At 38.5% G+C, this 23,739-nt stretch overlaps 2 protein-coding genes across 5 annotated transcripts in view; one reads left to right on the top strand and one right to left on the bottom strand.

Moving 5' to 3' along the window:
- The window catches only part of LOC110827132 (uncharacterized), a 56,187-nt gene extending 35,768 nt beyond the window's left edge, over positions 1-20,419 (bottom strand). The window contains exons 1-4 of one of the 2 annotated variants that reach the window (XM_022058506.2): positions 20,050-20,419; positions 6,925-7,146; positions 6,193-6,387; positions 4,989-5,233 (exon numbers count right to left, since the gene is read on the bottom strand). In XM_022058506.2, the coding sequence (XP_021914198.1) occupies positions 4,989-5,233; positions 6,193-6,387; positions 6,925-7,146; positions 20,050-20,137 (750 nt within the window). In that variant the 5' untranslated portion in view covers positions 20,138-20,419. The remainder of the gene's footprint in view (positions 1-4,988; positions 5,234-6,192; positions 6,388-6,924; positions 7,147-20,049) is intronic. The other variant, XM_022058505.2, reaches the window with a different exon arrangement.
- LOC110827125 (long-chain fatty acid transport protein 4-like) overlaps positions 1-23,739 on the top strand; it is a 194,267-nt gene that overhangs the window by 76,543 nt on the left and 93,985 nt on the right. For all 3 annotated transcript variants that reach the window (XM_087353197.1, XM_087353198.1, XM_087353203.1), the window contains one exon: positions 9,001-9,096. In XM_087353197.1, the coding sequence (XP_087209323.1) occupies positions 9,001-9,096 (96 nt within the window). The remainder of the gene's footprint in view (positions 1-9,000; positions 9,097-23,739) is intronic.

Below are 23,739 nucleotides of genomic sequence, written 5' to 3'. Positions count from 1 at the left end.
CACATAATTATATGCATTTGTCTTCCTAGGATTTCATTTCGATAGAAGGTGGGTTTAAAAATAATTTTGAATATCCAGAAAATTTTATCTTTTTTTTTCTCTTCACTTTCTTACTTCTCTGTAATTTGGATCTCCGTCAAATCTGTGAAACATACCAAGTTAAAAGATTGTGAAAGGAGCATTTCACAGGCGGTCGTAGACCGCAGACATTTTTCAAATTAATTTGTAATGTATTTACAAATCTGTAAAGCGGTGACGTCTTAAATGAGTTTGAGTGTCCTTCCGTCCCTTGTAACAACGCTATAAAAAACGTTCACATTACTCTGACTCTCCAGTGTTGTCCACATTTCGATTAGTATTGCTTCAATAAGCATTTAGGGACGAACCGTAAGGATCTGCCGGTCTTGGGAGGATCTCCCGATCACAAGGATACAACCACAGTGGTTCGTGAACAGGGCGATGGCGTATTCAAATGTTGCCACAAACTTCAGTTTCTTGGCCCGGACAGCAATGAAAACGCCAAATGAATTGTTTCTTATTTCCGATACAAGCATAGGACTGTACTGCAAGCAACCGAACAAGTTGCCAGTAACCCAGTAGAAGATTAATTATTTGGGGATGCGGAGGCACTGAAGTATGAAACCACTGCAGTCAGTTCTTATTATGCAAACACGCGACGCGAGGCGTTCGGCCTACAAATTATTTTTGATGGCTGGCATTTCTGTTAATGTTGACTCTTCAAGTTCGAATACCAGAGAAGTGTTAAGTTAAATAACAGTTTAGTTTGTTAATGGATGTGATTTTTTAATAAACTGCACTGGTTACTCGTGATTCTTAACATGTTAAATCAAAATATTAGAGATAATTCTGAACTCACTTGAAGCTCACGTATTAGGTTTTCCATCTTTTACACCAGAATTAGATCATAATCGTTTATTTTTATGCCACATTTATCTGATCGATAGAATCTTATTCATAAAAGAACTTGTTGCACCACGGTAAGGTGAGGTTCGATGCTGGCGTTGGAGAGGCTGTGTTGTGCGTTCGGGAAAGTTAACGGACTATCCTTCTCGAGGTGTTCCGTGATTTTTATTATTCCCTCCAGGAGGAAATACGACTTTCAAATAAACTACGGCTTCCTTCTTAAAAATTTCTACATACTGAAAATTTATAATAACATTTCATTGCAAGTTATTCCTTGATTCTGTCCGCAAAACCTGTAAGTTAGGAAATGTACCGCTTTCGAATTAATTCGCCATTAATCATATTGTCATTAGATGCCTCACTGTCTGTTAGTCTGAGATACTGCCAGCGTCGTTAAATAAACCACAAATAAAAACTCAAGATTAATTTTATATGACGAATTATGATACTTATAAGGCTCTGGTCTATGTTTGTAATTAACGGATTGTATAAAAAGAACGATCGAGAACACTTCTTATCTGTCCTGTGCTTGCAGGATCTCCTCCTGTTAGTGTCTTCTGATAGAACGTTCCACAGACAGAAACGTATTTGACGCTTCTGTATTTTTTCAGACAACAGAGCTCTTTGAAATGTTGAAGTATGAACATTCGGTCTAGATTTTATAGGCAAACCAGAAATTTGTTAACCCATATTCATGTTGGTAGACAGAAGAAAGATAAAGATGATTTGCTTATGATTGCCTTTGATTGCCTGCTTCAACCTTCGTGTACACAACTCATACAAAACGAGAGGCAGGCTACAGTATACACCGTGACAGTTGATGACATCAATTTCTCGCGCCAAATACGATACAGGTCCCCTAGAGCAGTGGTATTCAACCTTTTTTGTTCGCGTACCCCCAGATATACTTTCTCTTCAACTTTATACCCCAAAAGTTGCTGGGGTATAATTCAAGTTATACATAGTATATAATCTACATTTAAAATAAATTAAATAAATTACGTTACTGATTATTCAGTGTTTTTCATAAAATTATATATATATATATATATATATATATATTTAAATTTCACGTACCCCTTAAGATGTCTTCGCGTACCCCCGGGGGAACGCGTACACCAGGTTGAAAACCACTGCCCTAGAGTACTGATGTTCAAGCACTCTTAGGTTTTCATATGGCATCGCCTGGCAACGACCCACGCTTCCGAACTAAACTTTGTTTCCCCAGGTTTTTATTTTTCTGTAGACTAAAAAACAGAAACCATTATACTTTCGTACAGTGCCCTTGAACTTCACCATATGCAAGTAGGCCTGTATTAGCTAGGGTAAAAACGGCAGTAATAGACAAAATCCATTACACATAATGAGAATAAACGACCATACTCCAATGTGGAGTAGGCGTATAGACCTACACGTTTGGTTCTAATTTAACGTTGATGTTAATTTGATGTAGATGAAAACGTTGTTTGCAGAACTAATGCAGTGATTACACACACACAAATAATATTTTCACAGGCACTGTAATTAGCAGAAATATTAAATTTCGGGTGTAAATTACTCTTCCCTGAACTAAGTTAAAAATAGGTTGTATCACGTGGAATACATCTGAAGTGGGTTTAGTGACATGCAGGCCTATATTTTTTTTGACATATCCTAGGCGCATTTGGAGCCTTACAGAGCGGCCGTTTAAATTCTTCTGTATGTCCTTATGTGTTAAAAAACTCGAGAAAGGCTGGATGGATTTTCAATACATTTGATACTAGAGAGTTTTACTAAAATTTGTAGATTTATTCCAGTTAGAATTAAAATCGTACAAAATTAATGGCTCCTTCACATGAAGACCTATACACGTTTGTTTTCACCCACGTGACTGGTGTGATGTCTGTAACCTACCTTAGCTATGAAGGATGTGGTAAGTATTATTAACTCTGTGTTAGGTGGAACTTCAAATTCTGGCGAAATTTACAGGGAGAAGTTGCGTATAGCGAAAACTTTTTTGTGTTCCCTTAACCACTCGTGACATAGCTCCTGCTTTATTACGTAACAATTGTTGTCCTGTAATTATTTCTAAAACATAAATATCTTATCAGACCTAACTGGTCGCCCTTGGGTGCTCTTTCTGCGTTTATCATTTGTCGTGTTAGATTTAAGTTGTGCATTTCTAAGCAAAAACTCGTGACTTTTGATTTTTACCGTGTCTACTGTGTAGAACGTAAAGATAATTTTGACATTTCTACTGATGTCTGATGTACATTGACAGGTTCACTCTACTTCCTATGTCACTAATTAGAATAAGCATAACTTAAGAAACAAATAAGAGAAATTGTTTATTACGGAGCATATATAACGTGTACTAACCACTAATTTGTTTTTTCGATTACTGTAAATACTTAAATAAGTAGATTAAATAATATGCCTTAATTTTTTCTGTGGTGACGGAGTTCAAGTTACGTAATAGAAACTTGTGCGATTTCTTCGCCAGATCTACGTCATAAGAAACAAAAAAAGTTTATAATAAGATAGCATACCATATTATAATCCATGAATCAATTCGTTGTCAAATATTAAAGTTCAAATAATAATTAGGTAGGTTACTAAATTCTTGGTCGAGATCTGAAGGTTTCTGACGATGGAACGTTATAATATGTAATTTTTACTTTGTCGATCGTCTTAGATTAAAAATAATAAAAAGAAGTTTTGGAAAATGGATTTACACAGCGTAACCGCGATGTAAAACGCTGCTACATGGCGGTTATGTCTGTAATTCAGTAGCAGTTTCTAAATAAAACGGACATGTCATTCACGGTCTACTTAGTAGCTTTAATGACACTGCATACTGTTATGAAACTAGTGTAAAGGCGTAGAATAAATTTAATTTACATCTTAAAGATGCGTTGTCATTTTTAATTACCACTATATTTTAAATGATATAACGATAATTTTGGTCCTCATATAAAGTAATTATTTTCACCGAATGTGACAAAGACAAATTTTTATCAGGCACGACGTTTCGGAGACTGGGTATGTTTCCGTCTCCAGGTATGTTTTACGTTAAGATAGAGACAGAATCCAGTCTCCGAAATTAAATTAATGTGATATATAATGTCTAAGAAATGTATTATTTTATTAATACACCATCGTCACAAACATTCAGATTTAATCAGAAAGTTCTTGTAAATAATAATTATCACTTAAGATGTTAGTTTTGTAGGATAAAATTATACGCTTATGTTACATTTTTTCGGTCACATATCAAATACCGCGTGATTAACACTACATCATATGTTATAGTATAATTACTAATCACGAAATGGAATCAAGAATAATGAATCAGAATTGCGGCGAAAGGAAGTGGTCGCGGGTTACTTTGAGACACTTTCCGGATTTTCTCTAACCGATACTGAGGAAAAACAAAGAATATTAGTCCTTGGCTGGTCTTCAAACCGTATAGGTCTGCTACTTCCAAAAGAACACGCATTCACCCACCGCACATGGTATCCTCGTAATCGAAGACGTTACCGTGATATGAATTCAAATGAAATCCGACCAGTAATGTTTAATGTAGCTTATGTTCATTAGGCATATGAATTTTAAACCAAGTTATATTGATTTAGGCATATTTATCTACATATCTGTGGTTCATTTAACGACGCTGACAGTAGCCCAGACCTGTGGCAATTGTCAAGACGATTTGAAGTAATGAATAATTAATTGTAAAAAAATGGAAGTAAATGGTAGTGCCCTAATTTAATCTACTATCACTGCGTTTCCCTGGAGGGACTGGGGAAAGCCACAAAGATATCGGTCACGACGAATCTCCGGGCTGATATTTTAACCTGGGATCTCTCGAATACAAAGCAGGAGTACGTATCACTAGACTGTGACGTTTTGTAAAATTTTACCCAAAACGTCAAGTTCTCTGTATACTGAAACACGCGGAGGACAGACGTTATCGCTGTTATGCGACAGGATCGTGCAAAGAACGTATAAAAATGTGGTAGTAGGCGGGAGATACTGAAAAACACCACGAAGAAAGTTGATGGGATGTTTGTTTCAAGCCCTACCTGGAAGGTTCTCTCGGAGGAGGTGGTTGTGGTCTGTGCTGGAGGCCTGACGGCGGGATGCGGATCAGAGTCCCAGCTGCTGCTGCTACAGCGCCCCTCTCCCTGCTGGTGCACGCGACTGCCGGGTGTCATTTGCGACTGGTCGTCTTCCTCTTTGAGCTCCTGCTCGCACAGGCTGGCCGGCGACCATATCCCCAGCGGCCGACGTGGCTTCGTGCAGAGGTTCAGAGGCAAATCGTCTTCAGCTGCGCAGTACAAATATGTGACTGTAGCGTTCGTCACCGTGCGCTTTGCCTGGTGTGAGTTCAAGTTCTCACGGTGCCTTCCGGGATGTAGCACCGTGTAATCTGGTAGAAATGGACCGATGAATCAGAGGTGTTTTACTGCTCATCATAAGGGCGGTGATCGTCTTGTGGCAGTAAGCACGTCTGAATCGTATGTCGGTTTCTACCAGACTACACCGTGCTACATCCCATTTTGCGTTGTTCTATTAAATATGCAGATTTGTTTTTATATATTTGTCTTTTATCCTTCATAATTCCTAGTTCGTTGAGTTAATAGTGAAACATAACATCTAATGTAACGTATTCGGGACGTTTTTAATCATATCTCGACGCTCATACTAATTATCCTGATTGAAAGTTACGTGGGTTTTATCAACCTTCCCCGACAAATACTGACATTAATGCTGCCTGTCTTAGTATTGAAACTGCTGTGCGCCTAGGTAGATGACTACTTCTGTTTGAAGGTAGAGTCAATTCTTCGATCATATACAGTATACGTTAAACAAGGCGTGCGCGTGATGTATCGGTGTTCGTAATAATGAAGATGCCTAATTTTAATTTTGAGAACAATGGATTTACAGAACGGTCGATCAGTTGAGCTAGTCACCCCAGTTGCTTCAATTCATTTAACATAATTAGTGATTTAATGAAAGCATACAAAGTAGCCTACTGATAATACCGGTCTGCAGTCTTCTTTTCAAACGTGTTGTCACTGTGTTAAGATAGGAATGGAATATGCATCTAATGACGCAATAACTAAGATGCACCAATGGCTTTAATACCGGAACCCTATATTACATAAAAATATTCCCGATAAGAATTTCTACAATTTAGTAAGTGTAGGCGACAGAAACACCGATAAGAAATTGCGATGTTTCTTAAAGTACGTTATGTGTTTAGGAAAGTAGCTGTGTACTCACCTAGTTTAGCCTTTTCAGGGGTGTGCCCTCTGTCCACAGAACCCGCACTTTCTGGGGACACTGCTTCTAGTGGTCGATGCAGATTGAGCGGGGAATATGGCAGGAAGAGCCCCGGTAATGGAGGCCACAGGTACGGGGGGTAGGCCACCGGTACTAGTGGGCTCAGTGGGCCCCCGCATAATAGCGCTCCTCCACCTGCAAAAAAATATTTTTGGTTTTATCAGACAAATTACAGTTGCAGGGTAACAGGATGAAATGAAAATTGCAATGTGAAAAAATTTTCTTGTAGACTTTGTTCTTTGTGTAAATTATAAAATTTCAGGCCCCCAAAGGGCCCAAGAGACAGGTTTTCTGCCCTCTTTTCCCCTTTTATCAGTTGAGAAAAGTAGAATCCAGGTTTGAAAACGTGCTTATGTGGTTGGACTATTATTTATTCTGCAGAACGTGTTAGTATGTGATCATTCACTTTACTAGGCAGATACTTCAGTGCCATCAAGGGCTAGGCAACTGTTGTCCTTTGTCGGGATATAGATTAATTTCTTGCAGCATGGTTTCTGTTATACGATACAAAGAAGTGTTACTTCCGAGCCAGAAGCAGACGAAACTTCTTCAACATGTAAAATGGATCACAAGGTCGAAAGGAACTTTTTAGATAATTACGAGGAAGTGTAACGGATTGAGGGGTACACAGCTTAAATTCTCGGTCCGGATGACACTCTCATGTTGTCTTACCTCTGACTGTCGCTGCGGCTTCCTTTACCCTGGCTTCGCGGGGCGATACAAGAGAGAAGGCGCTGCTGTGCTTGTCGGCGCCACAACGCGGTGGCGACGCCGAAGTACTGTGTGGTGACGGAGGCGGCTGGGAAGGCGGAGGACTGTAATTTGGAGGCGGCGCGGGAGGCGGTGACTCTACTGCACGTAGCGTCTTGATGAGGAATGACCGAGGCATAGCTTCTGTAAAATGAAACGTATGAAATTGGACCAAAACAAATGGAATTTACGTAAAATAGTTTCGTACTTTTCGCCTACATAGTTGTAAAGAGAACGTGTGTGAACTGAATTGTCTTTCTGATGTTGATGTTAGTCGTGTCATAGATGTTCGGGACTGAAGTTTGTTCCATGATGCATGACGTGCTGCTGTGAATTAATTACGCGTAAATAAGAAACCTTAATTACAATTAATTATTAATTATCATTCTCTTATTCGAAGCTGTAGAGTCTGAGCTACTGATAACGTCGTTAAATAAACTATAAATCAATAAAATTTAATTAAATTGCCTTTTAAATTATTACAATATACCGTAATGTTGTTAAAGATATTGAATAACGAAAGGGAAAATGGGCTTAAAATTCAACACATTGAAAAGAAACAACGTGTGTTGTAAGACGTTTCTTAAAAGTTCTGTTAGAAGAGACCTAATGTAAGAAATGAGTATAAATTGGAAACCTATAATAAACTGATTGTTGGAAACGCGGACTGCAGTGTGAGGTTAATTGGTTTTGTTTAGGTTAGAGCATAATCATGAACTTATGTGGAGATTGTAATGAACAGTCTTGTTTCATAACACATTTCCTGACCATGTGAATAATTGCTATGTGCAATTCGCAAAACTAGACCTTGAAGCGAGCAAATAATTACTTTCTTTCTTCGATTACATACTTGAAAAATGTTCGTTCAGCATTGTAACTCGATACCTTCCATTATGCACAATTGTACAAAACGTAACCTTAAATACATAGTTAGACTTGTAGGGTATAATAAATTATGTCACAAAATTTTTAGGCATTCTTAGAACACAGTGATATACATAAATATATTTTTAACTTTAAAACAAATCTTCCTTTGTGTGGTTCACAATTTAACTGTGATGTATTCTGCTTCCTATCCGAAAAAATAAATAACAAAATAACGCAATTGGCTATCCAAGACTTAATCGTTCCCACAAAGTGTTTTGCTGACAACACCACAGCTCTCCAATCAGGGCACTGTATCATTCGTTCTCACGCTTTTCCTCAGTCTTTTCAACGCTAACTTCGTGATAGCCATTTAAAATATATTAGCACTATTTAATTTCCAGTCCTTGCCAATTTACTGTACAAAATTACTCAATCGTATGTTCGTCACTGAATTACGCCTGTCCTACGAACCAATAAATCGACAGCTCTAGTCGATACTAGGAAAGGGTACTGTGAAGCGGACATCTGGTGTGCTGTGTCAGATATGTTATTGCTGAGTAAGTACGAATGTAGGTGGTCAGTCTGTTGAGCAGAAATTGTCTGCTATCAGGAACTGTTTCACAGGACTGGTCTTGTTATCGTCAACAGTGCTTTCGTGAAGCCCAGTGAGACTGTTGACCTTTTTCGCCATGAATTTGTCTGTGTGCTGGCAACAGGAAGATTATTAAGTTTAAGTAGTTAAATAATTACTTAAGTCCATTATCAAACGTCTTCTTGATAATCCGATAATCGCTCAGATGGTCAAGAAATTCCTTCATCTTACAGGCCCCGAAATTTCTTCATGGTGTTCATAAGAACCTGCCACTTAACCCTATCCCGTCATGGAAGAAAACAGGATGGGGGGGGGGGGGTCCCTACTTTCTTTTCCTTGTATTTCTCCTCTTGAACCAACAGTGAACCTCACCACTCAGGCTTCAAATTTCTGATTGTAGCACTTTCCTTATTATGTGTGATGTTCCTAGTACGACTGTCTTTTGTAGAAAATCTGTTGAACGCTTTTTTGGCATTTATTCCAGATATTTTTAGTCGTTTAGTTACAATTTATTATTATTACTATTTCTATGTTTGCAGAGCGCCGCTTTGTTTCCTCGAAAATGTCGTCCGCAAACATCATGGCAGACTTCACTGTTTTTAAATCACAAAAGGGAGAAGCTACAATGTTATGTGGTAAGTCATTATCAGTATTTTGAATATTCATTATTTAAAGTTTTGTATTTACTTTTGAAAAGAGTTTTAATCAGCATTTTCTTTGTTTCCTTGTCGCTAGCTTGTTATGCCTATTTTTAGCATGTGACTTGGGGTGTATTCTGATAAATTGCGCTCTGTGGCATTGTGGATAAATACACGCGCGTATGCTTATGGCTTTTTCTATTTGATTTGAAAGATTTTTAATCCGATGTTGTTCGCATAATTTAAAATATTTCTGTCAGCATATTCGCATAGACCTATTTCCTGAGACATTATAAAGGGAATGATCGATAATGCGATAATAGCCAAAAAATAGCTTTTGCAGTCTCTTGATAACAAGAATAACAAACGCACAAACTCCTTGATTTTATAATAACTGGAAAAGAGCCAATTTAGTAGCCATTTTTACTACACTAATCACATAAGTCAATTCACGTAAGATCGGAAAGTAACAGATGTAGTTTACAGAGTCTATAACTTAAATATCAACTCTGAAAAATCAAATAGTCGTATTAAAATACAGATAAGTAAATGTTTGTGATGATTTTACAAGGTAAATCTCTAACTGTGCTTTAATTAGGCAGTAACCATAAAGACATATAGGGAGCGAAAATGTATTGATAATTCTAAACTAACTAACTCCCTGGTAGCAGAACTCGCAGATTCAACACTGACAACACCAAATCCCGCCACCGGCCACGATCCTGAGCCAGCTCCATCCATTTGTCATTCTCACAGCCCGCCTCCCTAAGATACATCTTGATGTCATCCTCCCATCTCCTTCTTGGTCTGCCCAGTGTTCGTTTTCTAGAAGAATTCCCTACCAAAATTCTGTATGCACCCCTTGCCTCGCATACGTGCTAACTGTCCGGGTCATGAGATTCTCCTAGATTTCGCTATCCTCACTGTGCTAGGTGACTTCACGCAGCTCCTTGTTATGTAATATTCTAAATTCTTCACTTATTTCATTGGTCCAAATATCCTCCTCAGCACATTTATTTGCAAACACTTGTAATCCACGTTCCTCCTTGAAGGTAAGAGACCACAATACTACTGTTTTAATTACGGCAGTAGATACACCCGTTTAATTAACTTCGGTAGCAATCGGACAGGAGGCTGGATGGTCTCAGAGACAGACTGGAAGCTGTGGTGGAGTAGAGAAAAATTCCAATTGCTGTCTGGAAACAAACACTTGCTTTCTAGCCATGAATGTGGCTGACTTTATCTTGGCTCCTGGTGCTTTTATAGAAACTAAAATAACCTGGTGTTTATTAAGTACCACGCTATATTGACGTATGGGGGAATTGAGATATAGCTCCACTCATTCTTGACTGTGCATTACGAGGAGGTTAGTGTTCTTCTTGACCACGGGGAAGTAACCTACGGTATAAATTTGATAGGACGCTGAATGTTGCATGATTCAAGTTGCCCGTAATTTTTACCATTCACCAGATATTAGGAGGTTAAGGTAATCAAATAGGGGAAAATTATATGGGCGGAACATGTAGCATGAATGTGGAGATGAAATTTTTATAAAGTATAGGTCAAAACTCCAGAAGGGAACACTTGAGAGATCCAGGTTTATTTAGGAGGATTTAAACGGACTGAGTATGTGAAGTTAAGTTGATCTGGCTCAAACTATGGTCCATTGGAAAGATCTAGTGAATACGATAATAAACTGTCGGGCTATGTAAAAGGCGAGGAATTTCTTCACCATTTTAGAAACTTCTGCCTTCTCCAGAAGGATTTTACTGTGCGGAGTTCAAGCTATGGTTTTTTGGGTTCTATTCGTTCCCCAACTTGTGGTTTATTTCTTGAGGACTCGAACAACGATTATCGCCAAATGCCTACTGAGTCGAGCAACTTTCCGCATGGATACTTCCCTTTTTGTTTATCTTAGATTATTGCCCACTCTTTGTGCAGAAAGTAAAGTTGCACTAACGTGATAGCGAACTTCGCTTGGGAAGTTCCAAAGCGCATTTCGAGCTCACAAGTACGAATTCAAGGCTGCTGTTTACGTATTCCTGGTTTTCCTTGCACCATACATTGAAGCCGCCCGAACTTACAGTTAAAAATTCGGCAAAAATTCTACCATTCTACACGGCACAACAATGCAGAAGGTAGCCATCTTCATAGCTCACTGTAGTTTGAAAATGAATTAAATTCTGTCCCTGGGGTACACGATGCTTTACGTGACAGTAGTATTGTATGTAGTGGACGGACAGACAGATCATCAGCACAGAATAGATTGTTATAGGGCTGGTTGTGGCAGCATGCAAGCCTACAATTGAACCAGTGCACACTATCAGCTTCTATCGACAGACCACTTATGTTACATTTTTATGTGGCGTGTCAACCCCATTTTTACACGAACTTTGTGTATAAAGTACAATATGTGTGAGTATACTTTCCTAACCGAGAATTAGGAAAGTGAACAGTAAATTGATCTAGTAGCTTGGGCAGGGTTGTACAATCCACATCTCTTGACCGTTAAACACTAACAATCGGAGTGTACTATAACAGTTTTTGTCCCATTTGGAAGCCAACCTGTTAACATCACTAGACAGTAGGCCTCCAGGGACTCTTGTTACATGAGTCTTCGCTGTCCGCGTATTCACATATCCGTGGTTTATTTCAGTATTGTGAGAAGCATCAATATTCTACTTATATCTTAATTGCATCATGCTTGTGTTTCAATACAATACTTTTATTTTCCGTCGTTTACACAAGCTTATTGTTAAAATCATATAAAATCATATAAAATTTCACATAAAATTGTTACATTTTAAAATTGACGACATGTTTCGATATACAATCTTATCATCGTCAGGTCTATCAAAATTAAAATTAAAATCTGGTGTATCTGTTGCTCTGCTTATATTGTTTTTGTTTTTACTCGTTTTTACTACATCTCCAGGCTTCTTCGATTTTATTTTTGGAGACGCGCCTGGGTGCCTATATCGGGTTGTGTATGAGGTGCGTGTCCGTTGTTATTGAATGGCAGACAGTTATATGATTTTATATGATTTTAACAATAAGCTTGTGTAAACGACGGAAAATAAAAGTATTGTATCAATATTCTACTTGCAGCCAAATTTTAAATCTTATTACCTGTGACAAAACTTCTCGATTCTTATCAGTGATTATGCTGTAGATCAGAGGTTCCCAAAGTGTGGGGCGCGCGCCCCTGGTGGGGGGCGCGAGTGGTTTTCTGGGGGGGGGGGGTGTTTTTTGTATGAAAAACTTTTTTTAACGAAATATGGAGAAATATTTTTAACATCCTTTGCTTGGTTGAGGCAGTTTAGTTGACTTACAGTGCTGCATACTCATAGCTAAATTTTATATCAACTCTGTTTGCTTGCACTTGTTCTGGAAGGGGGGCGTGAAATTTATGAAAAGTTTTAAGGGGGTCGAATGGTATAAAAGTTTGGGAACCTCCGCTGTAGATGATAAAGCTTAGCATAATAAGAGTTCTGACCCAAGTTTAACATCAAAATAGTGATTTTTATACGTTTCCAAAATTACGCGTTTCCATTATACGCGGCTGTTCACAGGAACGCAACAATCGTGCATGACGACAATCACCTGCAGTTGTTTACAGGATAGTAAACCTCTATTATCCACGGCAGTCCAGAACATATGTCGGTTTTGATCTTCTGTTATGAAAAAATGCGCTCTTTTAGGCTGTTAATAACATTTAGGAGGGACTTACAACCTACTTCTTCAGAGTAGAATTGTTTCATTAAAGAATAACTGCTCAGTACCTATAAATTAAATGTAAAGAATTTAATACAGCGTAATATTCGAAACTCCATTACGAAAATGTATCCGTCTCTTTCCGTCTCAGTCTACTAGCAGACCTAGGCTGATTCAATGACGAACACCAGTGTCCCAGACATTAAAAATGGTGCCTACTGGGTTGTTGAACCGTGTAGTCCTGTAGATGTTTACCGACGTTTCAGAGGTGGTTGTTGCCTCTAAAATCAGGGCGATCAATAAATCCTCCTCCTTTTATGGAATACCGAAGATGCTTTACAGGGTTCAGAAGGGCCTTCTACCTTGTTTTATTTATATACATTTTAATATTATCTTATTTACGCCAAGATCTTACGAGTTGTCTGTTTTTGTAGACTTACCAACAAATTCTGTGCGTATTTAAAATCTTTACCTGCCTTCTAAATGTCCCGCCCATCTTACTGTTCATGATTTGTACGTTGTTGTAATATCAGGCGAGGAATTCGAATTATAGGTCTCTTTATTTGTTTTTTCCTTATAATGGATAATTATAACTTCCAATCGTGTGTGAGCAGTTTAGAATCGTTTGTCATTTATTATTCCTCAGTGTCACCAAAAACACTACATGAGAGGTCTTAGCCATAGTCATCTTAGTGAATGAGTAAGCCGACTACTGGGGATACTGGGAACTACCCGTTCTTCAAGTGCCTGAGCACTGCGGGTCCCAACTTTTCGTTGGCTTGATCTATAGACATTCGGTAGGACTCCTTGGACGAGGGATCGGCCCATCGCAAGGCCTCTACGTGTACACAGGACAACGCGGACTAACATCCATGGCTTGAGTGGGATTCGAACCCACGGTCCCAGCGACTGAGCGACACAAGGCCCACGCCTCAGACCCCACGGCGACTACAGGAAAAGTAATTAATTTGGTGTAAGTGGAAAACAAGTGCAGAAGCAGAGATAAACGAGACCAGTGACAGAGTGTATGGGCCTAAACACGTGAGTGTAAATACGATCCAATCCGGCTGAGTGGAACCGACGACTTCAGCGTTATCGTTCTATCGACCGCGTCAGATTTAATCTGAGGCGAGTTTTTTTACCACTTTTTTCCTCTTTGGAAATATCACAACACACAAATCTGATTAACGTTATTGCAGTTGATCGAAATTTCGGTCTACATGGAATGCTCTTAGGCACGTTGTGTTCGGTATCGGTTTGCCTGTTCGTAGATTAGGTCCGCCATATAACTCTTGGTTTATTTCAAATCTAAAAGTTCGTGACGATGGTGTGTCATTTGAATAAAAATTTTCTTGGATATTTTCCATCGTCTAAGAAATAATAAAATAGAAAACGACATTTCGGAGATGGGGCTCTATCTCCATCTCCGAAACGTCGTTTCCTATTTTATTATTTCTTAGACGATGGAGAATACCCAAGACAATTTTTATTCAAATGTTGGCTTATTGTTATGCGTGAATAGTGTTGGTGTCTTCAGTCGAATTCGATGATTCTGTTATGAGATATAATTAAGACGTTGGTCATAAAATAATGTAAATTACGGAGATAATTGTAATTTTGCGATGATACAGGAGCATAAATGATCATGGTAGGCTTATGCCTATTCAGAGTAAAGTGCAGAAAGCCACTGTAATCATCAACTAGGATTGGGATCAGTTTTACTTTTTAAATTCTTAAAAAGTGTACGAATTGCTACTAAAGAGTGAAAGAAGGTGATGATATGAGTACACGAGCAGGAGGAAGTAAGAAGTACATGAAATTGCAAACATAAATTTAAACAATGACCAACATCGAGACGCAACCTCGGATCAAGAATGACCTGAGATCACATTAGTACAAGGGTGGTCTTAGACGTAACAATGCCAACGGACAACATTTGTGCAACAATGATGTACGTGATGTATCGTGAAAATTCTCTTTAGACTGTCGCTATATTCAGAAGTGTACACCATGTATTTCTGTTGAATTTGCGGGAACATGGCTTTGAAGAAATCAACGTTTTTATGATCCAATTCATCGTTCTAATTAGAAGATGTGACCTTTTGCGGACTGTTAAACGCGAGACTTCGTAACTGGTCCACTTCTTTGTTTTACACTGCGTTCTTTGCAGAAAGTGCGTAAATGAACGCATGGCTTAGCGGTCGTATCAGACCGTCAATGTTTCCGTTCGCCCGCATGTTACATCGACAAAGCTTCTCGATATATTTTAATGACAACTGGCATTGCAGTCCACACTAACGTACGTAAAAGTTGCAGGTTGAGTTTAATTCTGTTGCTAACTGATAAGTTAGCGTCTCCTTCTTTAGCCCACATGAATTTACGACAGAACATTAACACTTTTCTCATAAAATGGCCCGTCATACAAATCGCTCGAAAATATTATTCAACGTTTTTCAATGGAACTATTTATATTGACTCCGAGCTCGTCCGTTCCACGAACGAGTCTCGCCCAACTTACGTCTCCAACGATTTTTTTCCTAAACAGTTCCATTGAAAAACGTTGAATAATATTTTCTGAAAAATCGGCAAGGGCTCGTGTCGTTATCTTTACGTTCCTATATAAATAGACCTTAATCCACCGCGCAAGCAGACCTGTAATCTGTCTTGCACATAATTCAAATGGTAGCTAATGTTGCTAATTACTCGACGGATTAACAGACAATCAGGGAACTGCGGAACTGGATTTTATTTACACGGTATATAATCAGTAAAGTATTATAGGCTACAGGTCTACAGCAAAAGGTATTGCACGTAGATGTAAAAGTGGAATTTCTTTGACTTTGTAGTCGAATAAATAATGTTCATCATAATTGTCTGAGATTAATATGCTCTTGGCATGTTCCAGTCACAAAGTTCCTTTACTGGCACAGAAATATTTAAGTTTCGGTTTTCAGGAAGTATTTCCATTATCTTTAGCCATTGATTTTCATAGCTTCTTATTTTTGTATCGATAGCTATTATTCTCAGTAATTCACTGCTCGTATGATACGTTATTGTGTTTCCTTAACCCGCTCTGTGGAAATCATTTTTGCTTTTTCCCATCTTTCTTATTTGTTATAGTCCTACAATTTTTACAGTTTTAGTTATATAGTTACTATTATTATATTATATTATAATATTGACCATTTATATAAATCTACTCTAGCAACTTTCAATAAACCTTGTTATGCCTATAACCTAACGTTGATACGTCGTGTGAACCGCGTAAATTACTCTCCAAACATTGTTTATTAGTACTAACTGTAACGAATGTAATACATTACCTTGTTAAGTCCGTGACTTTGAATTGTGATGACTAATTTTAAAAACTCTTTGTGGTATTTTGTTCATACGTAGACAGTGGGACCTACATAAACAGTAAACAGTGATAAAGGCATGTCATGTTTAAAATTATATCTGTGGGCTTTGAATAGGAACCGTCTCAAGGTCGTATCCAAAAAGGTACGTTTAACGTTAAATGTAAATATTTGAATTACTTCAGAACCGACTTGGGTGGTACCAGAGAACGTGTCAACATAAAACATGAAACCTAGCTGTGTCTGTCCGCCTGTCCGCTTGTCTGTAGTCACATGTTGATGTTCAAGAAAAGATAAACTCATTAATTTTAGAACATATTTTCTTAAAGTATGTTATAGAGCTTCGCCAAAATGTGTCCACACATTCCAAATTAGGTTAAAATAGGATAGCAATAATGCGGCAGTTTACACGCTTTTCGATCGCGGAAGTAACTGGTAATCCCAAGTTGGGGGATCCATAGGTGACCTGGCATAACCACGTGGGAAATTCCTTGGGATTTCCTGTGGCTATGTCATCGGCAAGCCGAACGGACGTCAGACACCCTGCACACGTAAGATCATTGCCCTCAGACAACTCGGACGTCACTGACGACATTAGTAAAGGTAAAATTCTGGCGAACGCCCAAGATTTGTTAAGGTAAATTTCATAACTTATTTTAGTGTGTCAACGTCATCGCCTGTTTCAGTTACTACACTTTCGATGATGATGATGATGATGATAATAATAATTTATCTATGCACGTATTTTCAATTACCACTGTGTTTCTCATTCCCTTTAAATGCGAAATATAGAATTTAATTTTTGTTAAAGTACTCGCAGAGATTTCATGCTCTCACAGCTCTATAGTGTGGTAGAAGTTGACTGATATTTTAGAGGTGCTTACTGCCTCCATTATCAGGGTGATTAGTAAGCCACACTCGAAAAATTAGGTTTAGATACAGGAACTGGCCGGACTAAGTGGAGGCTTAAACAAACCAAAGGGAAAAAGACAGACGAAATGACGGAGACAATATCGGTCGATTTCAGTTAGTGTCCGAAATCGAATTGCTAAAGAAAATATTTAGGCTGAAACACATGCCAACTAATTGTGGAAATCAGATTGACATATGTAAATATCACAAATTTAAAAATAGTTAATTAATTTATATAGGTCTAATTCTTAAGAAGTAAGCTAATTCTCAATCGAGTTGAAAGTAAAGGTCTTACTGCTGGAGTTGCGTGCTACAAGTCTCTTTCAGGACCAAAGTTGCTTGATTTATATTGATTTTGTTTTGCTTTAGGTATCGGCCTATTGAAATAGACTTGTTAGTCATAGACTATTCAAGTATCCTTCAGAGCACTGTATGTATTACTGACACACAAGTAGGACGTGTCGCTTGCACACACTTCAGATATGCTAATACGTATTGTAATTTTTCTAACTCTACCCTCATACGTCCGAAGTCATAAGACATTTTTATGAATAATTTGCCACATTTTCTCGGACATTTCTTATCCTTGTCTATGGTTGCCTGGATTGTGTTGTCGTGTGGATTTGTATGTGGGCTGAGGGTGACATCGGCCTACCTGCTCCGTCTTGAGAGCATTTGAACGCAGAAAACAACCAGTGATATCTTCACCTCCTTGAGAACCTCAGACCTGCTTCTGACTCTTCAGACCTGCCACCTTCACTCCTTATTAACTCAAATTAACTCATTTATGAGATGCTTACCCTAAACTCACTTATGCATTGCACAGATTACCGCGTGTAACGAAAATGAGTACAACGGGAAACGGAACAGTAGTAATTTTGATATTGAGATACGAGTCCGAATTTGATGCTAAGCTTATCATCTCCATTAGATTCCGTGATAAGCCTGAAGAAGGCTCGACGCATTTAATAGGTTTTAGAATTTTGTAGCGGATAGGATATTTGTATTCATGATATTGAAATGAAACCGCGCATATGCGTAAACGCGGATAGCGAAAGCGCGTTTAATGAGTGTCACCTATTACACCATCGCCAAAGACAAACAGGAAAACTTTACTAGAATGCTGTTTGATCACCTTTCTTCTTCCCTTCTACTCGTTGATACGCAGTGAACTATTCTAATTAGATCGAAACAAATATTTGAATCGATGTTATTACGAGGGTCTATTCAAAGGCTGTCGGCCAGGTTAACATTCTTATAAAACGTACAGGATTAGGCTGTGTTTAACAAAGGCTGTAAACATGTTACAGGTCAATGTTCGTATCCTTTTGATGAAATTCAAAGTAGCACCCTAGAAAGTAGGCCCTCGCTAATTTGTGGTAACCTCATTTCTCTATAAAATTCTGTTAATGGTACCTCACACTTGATTATGATAATTTTATGTTTATTATAAAGTCAGAATAGGCCCTATTTAGCGGTAAATTCAGCCGATGCCCACCCTCTCTGCACAATAAGATTTGTCAGTGCTTAATTTGCATGAGGTAGACCTAAGTAGACCTATGTTGGATTAGATTCCAGGTTCGCACAGGGGCAACACATGAAGATGACTGTTTTAGTTTCTTGGGTTGTTGCTTCGTGCAGTCTGGTAAAAGTTTACCGACGTTTCAGAAGTGCTTCCATTATAAGGGTGATGAGTAGCTCTGTTGAAGGTACTTTTAGGCAAGTTACACCGAGGCAAGGAACTGAACTGACCAACGTATTATGGGATTGCTGAACAACTAAATAGAGAAGCACAGCGCAAATTTCCGTAGACAGCCATCTTCATAATCATACGTTCTAGTATGCTACAGTACATGGTCTTGAATAATCAAGTTTATGTTTATAACAGTTTTTATTAACATTATTTGAGACTTAAAACTTAAACATGGAATTAGAACGAAGCATAAATACACACTCTGTAGGCAAAATGCAGAGTTATTAAGTGTTAAATTAGGTGATACGTAAACACTGTTTTAAAGCGTTAAATCCTGGTGGAGATTAATCTTACAGAAAAACAGTGGCTCTGAGAAACTGTAACAAAACCGTTTGATACAGATTAATTAAAACACACGCGTCTTTTTCGCAGATAAGTTCCATAGCTCAGTTCTCGTCTTTAGAACGTGAAGTGCTATAAGGAAAAGTCGAATTGTCTCGGAAAAATTTGCAAGCGAAGGTAATAAAAATCTACGTCAAATTAAATGTACTGTAATTGTGGACAAAGTGTTAGCTAATAGATCCTGTTTCTTCGTCCTGAAGGCTCCCGCGCTCATAAGTCGGCACCCTTTCGTAAGTCGACGATATGAATTCTTTGTGATACGTTTATACTTTTCTGGCAGTCAAATCAGGATTGAGTAGAAATTGTGCAGAATCAGTAGGCTGGTCACTCACTACTCATAAATGCACACTCCAAGACCAAGAAACCTTCGAAAATGAGGGAGCGAAAACCCACAACCGGGTTGTAGGGCCAAGAAATAACAACATTTATACTTTCATACACTTCCTCCAGCCGCGAAATGTTTGTCTAGTACGGAATGCTTTCTCGCAAATGTAAATAGTGCTAAAATAATTATAATTAATTGGTTGTCATTTCTGTCAGCATAATTGAGTCGTGGATCAGTGTAATAAAATTTAACCTCAACTAATCTTTGTTACCTTTAAGTTTTCTGCGTGTCTCCAAGAAATTGTCTCACAGATGCTTGTCTGATAAGTATGATTCATAGTTTCCGGATTTTATGAACAACAGTGTGAAGCAGATGAATTTAAAAACGATGAATTTGTTTTATTATGTCTATGTAATTAAATCGTATCATGTGCTTGTGTCTCGAGCTTTTTGCATTCCTAACAAATGTGCGTTACGTGTGTTAGAATAATACATACGTTATCTCCCGCGGTTGGCTGGAAAATTTTCAAAAATCTTTTGGTTATTTACCTGTGTCGATGGTGGTAGGAACGTAGTTTGCTTCTGTGATCCAGATCTCAGGCTGCTGCAGAAAAAGTGCGATTAGTGCCGCGTGCATGCGGGCGGTCCTCTTGAGAACCACACACACACTGACAGCGAACAAGGAGCGAGAACCACGTGTTGTCTCTTCACCGGTCACCGGGTAGACTGACTGCTAGCCTTCACTTCACACGCAACCTGTAGTACGCGCTTTAGAGCTTTCATTATTTTTTTGTTCGCCGCAAGCCAAGGAAAATTTATATTAAGATTGTTCCCGCCCATGTAGAAGATTCTGATTTGACTTCCCCGCTAATCCGAAATCCCTCCTCTTCGGTTTAAGAGCCCCCACCCTCCGATGAGCTGCGCGCTTTGAACGATCACGTTGTGACACCGGCTTCCCTCACCCGGCGACATGGAACTTCACACGGCAGAAAATCTGCATTTTTCTTTCCACTTCTACCCTAGTTCCCTCTCCTTCCTCAGATTATGCAGAAGTACACTGATTGGTTGGAGAGAGGCTCAGTAAATAAGTGGAGGAGTGGATTCCCATAGCAACGTTGTCAGGATTGGCCAATCAGGAAACCTGGAGGCACCTTCTTGCACGGCGTGAATTGTTGACGAGTATATAAGGAAGGTGGGGGGGTGGGGGCAGTTAAGGGGAAGACCCCATGTGAATCGTGTTTTAAATTATACCTGCTCAAACTGCTGTTTCTGCTGTGAGTTACAAAGTGGAGTGGATTGCTGTTGGTAGCCGGTTGTTTGTCCTTGGCGGGAAAAAAGTAGTTCCGTTAGTGTGAAGCTGTAGTAGGAAGTTCAGGGGTGACCATGACCCCCATGACTAACTCACAAAATTCGACGCACATTTCCAAATATACTCCGTCACATGTTTCTCTACAGTTCTGTTTTAAGTGCGGATGGAAGTGACAATGAACCTTTTGTCATGTATAGTCGATATTTGTAGATCTACTTTTGTTACATTTCAGAAATTATTTGCAGTAGTTCACCTGCAGTATTAGTCCTTAAATAATGTTGTTAGATGATTGTTATTGAATACTCGTATTTATTTTGTGGAAATATCCAGTTCCCAACTTGTGTTAGCGTGTTCAGTACATTGTTAATAATACGTATTCTACCGTATGACGAGCCAGATATTTCATTTAATAAATTGACTGGCTTCAACCTCGATAACCTGATTTAGAAACCCATCACGGACACAGGCATTTCTCTTGACATCACGTAAGCAAATCTGGGTTCTACCCAGCGCATTGTGCTCATTATACCGGCAAAATGGGGCGTGATGTAACCGCTCACCTCAATAAAATGCAAATATTCAGAATTCATGGAGCTTTACCATTACTTCTCCGATATGGTTTTATGGTGTTTTGCCTGGGCTAACGGACTTCCTTGGGAGCCCAACTTTAAGAATTTAAAACTACTTTTAACGTAGGGTAGACTTATTCTAACCAACTGCATGGATTAGAATAATTCTTAAGATTCTAACAGCCCAGATAGTGTTACGTAGCAAGCCTCAGCTTGGGATGAAGCTTATATCGTTATAGTCAGCACTGTTTTTGAACTCTGAACTTTGAATGTTGGAGTCGCAAGCTCGTAGCGGTCTGACTATATTTCAGCAGTCTATTGGTGGATAGAATCGTCAGGTAATTCACTAGGAAATGAAGTTACTGGCCACGTACCTGGCAAACGATACATTTAGGCTTTGCTGCTCAGAGGTGGACAACGCTAAGCGATGATTGGTGGGATTGTCGAAACACGACTCTGCAATAGTCCCTCACCTTGTCAAGAAATTCCCCTCCTTTTATGGAATGCGCGAAGTTTTATTACCTTGTGCTTAATAGCCCTCGTCTGTTCCTATCTTGAACCAGATTTATCTGTTCCACATCGTCATATAATATTCTTTATCCATTTTAATGTTATCCTTCCATTTACATCGAGACCTTCGAGTTCATTAGAAGAACCTAAACACCGGTTCTAACAGCGTTGTAGGCCTGCCCTGACGTAATTATTCTCTGTCACTCCCTGATATTAAAGCTCGTAAAAACGAAGAGCCGCGTTATTATGAAATGTTTTTGCAGTTCTTAAGTCTATACGTCTCTGCACACAATGAAATATCGGCATATGTTTACCGTGCAACAGGAAATCCTTCATCGTTTATCTTCCGTCACGGGCGAAATGATGACAGTTTGATATGAGAACAAAACAACATTTCTGTTATATGTCCTGACGTCTCGGAGTTCATCTGAAATTATATTCAAAGTTCAGTTCCTTCCTCAAAGAAAACATAACACTTCTCTATTACAAGAACCAACCGATATTAATAATGTTTAGGAAAATTTTACGAAACCCATAAATAGCCAACAGTAAGTGTGCAAAATACAGAGTTGCTGACTATTAAACTACGTGGTATGTGTAGTTTCCACTAGTTTTTAAGGTTTAGAATGCTGTAATTTTAAAGCAATCTTTTTTAAGTCTTCAGCTACAATTTATTTTTTATCACGGTCACGCATTATGAGGTCTGTAGATAGATAACATGTTAGTTTCTGTGCCTTGTGAATTTTGTGCGTAATCGAAGAATTATAGATTTCTTAACCTATTCTACAAAACGTTTTCTGCTGGTTTAATCTGTGAAAGGGTCATATTTTAAAAGGCATAGCAGAACGCAAGTTCTATGTTCCCTTTACAGGTCTCTGAAAATTCTGTTAAGTAGCATAAACTTAATGTAATCTGAGTGTATTTCGAATGTGGTCCAGTAATGAATGTCACATGAATGTCGAGAAGGGATTATGAAATATTGCCAGAGGATCTGAAGCTACAGTGGCATATTTCAAGACTGAAGATACGTTTCAGTACGTGCTCTCCTCAGAAGATTAAACTACCCGGATCTGCATGACATATTAATTTGTTTGAAACTATCATAATTCTTTGTTGAACCCAGCTAGGGTTACTTCCTAAACATCAATTCGTCTGACATTTTAGTAGTCTGTCTCTGGATGTACAGAGTAATTTAATATTCATGAGCTTGTATAACACTTGGGTACTACAATTTTATATTTTTATTTTTGGTTACTCTAATGAACTGTCAAACAGGTTATAGGCTTCACGTTATGGTTGCTACATTAGTTCGCTGATATCTCAGTTTCTACAGGCTTTGGCTCGCCTGCAGTTTATAAAACGTGATCATACCAAGTCCAAAACCTTTCTGAATTGTTTTTATGTAACTCTATAACGTTTTTGCATTGACCCATCAACCGTGTTGTTAAATTTCGTTTAGGGCTGCTATAAAACGTTTCTTTATTTCAACAATTTTGCTTATATACAGAATTTCAAGTTCAAGTTTCGAATGGCATTGCATTTAGTCGTCGCAACATGTAGCTACTGAATTTAAGATATACAGAATTGGGATCGCGTGTTTGAAAATTCCTCAGGGCATGGATATTTGTTCGCGTTTACCTTTTGCAGGTCTTCTGCGTTGTATTTTAATTATTAAGGCTGTTACCGTACTACATATCTGAAAGAGAACGTGTTTCGGATTCATTCTTGTATTACAACATGGTAAGAAGTAGAATGAGTGGAAGGAACGTAAGGAAATGGAGATGACGCAGAAAAAGATGCAGAAGATAAAGAATAAGCACAGTGTGGAGGAGAAGAGAAAGAAGACGTAAA

This window comes from Zootermopsis nevadensis, unplaced genomic scaffold (assembly GCF_977971745.1).
Source record: "Zootermopsis nevadensis isolate Lab colony 2312 unplaced genomic scaffold, Znev_1.0 Znev_ptg000021l, whole genome shotgun sequence".
NCBI classification, from domain to species: Eukaryota; Metazoa; Arthropoda; class Insecta; order Blattodea; family Termopsidae; genus Zootermopsis; species Zootermopsis nevadensis.
Note: the sequence above shows the minus strand (reverse complement) of the source record. Positions and strands in the feature narration are given on the sequence as shown.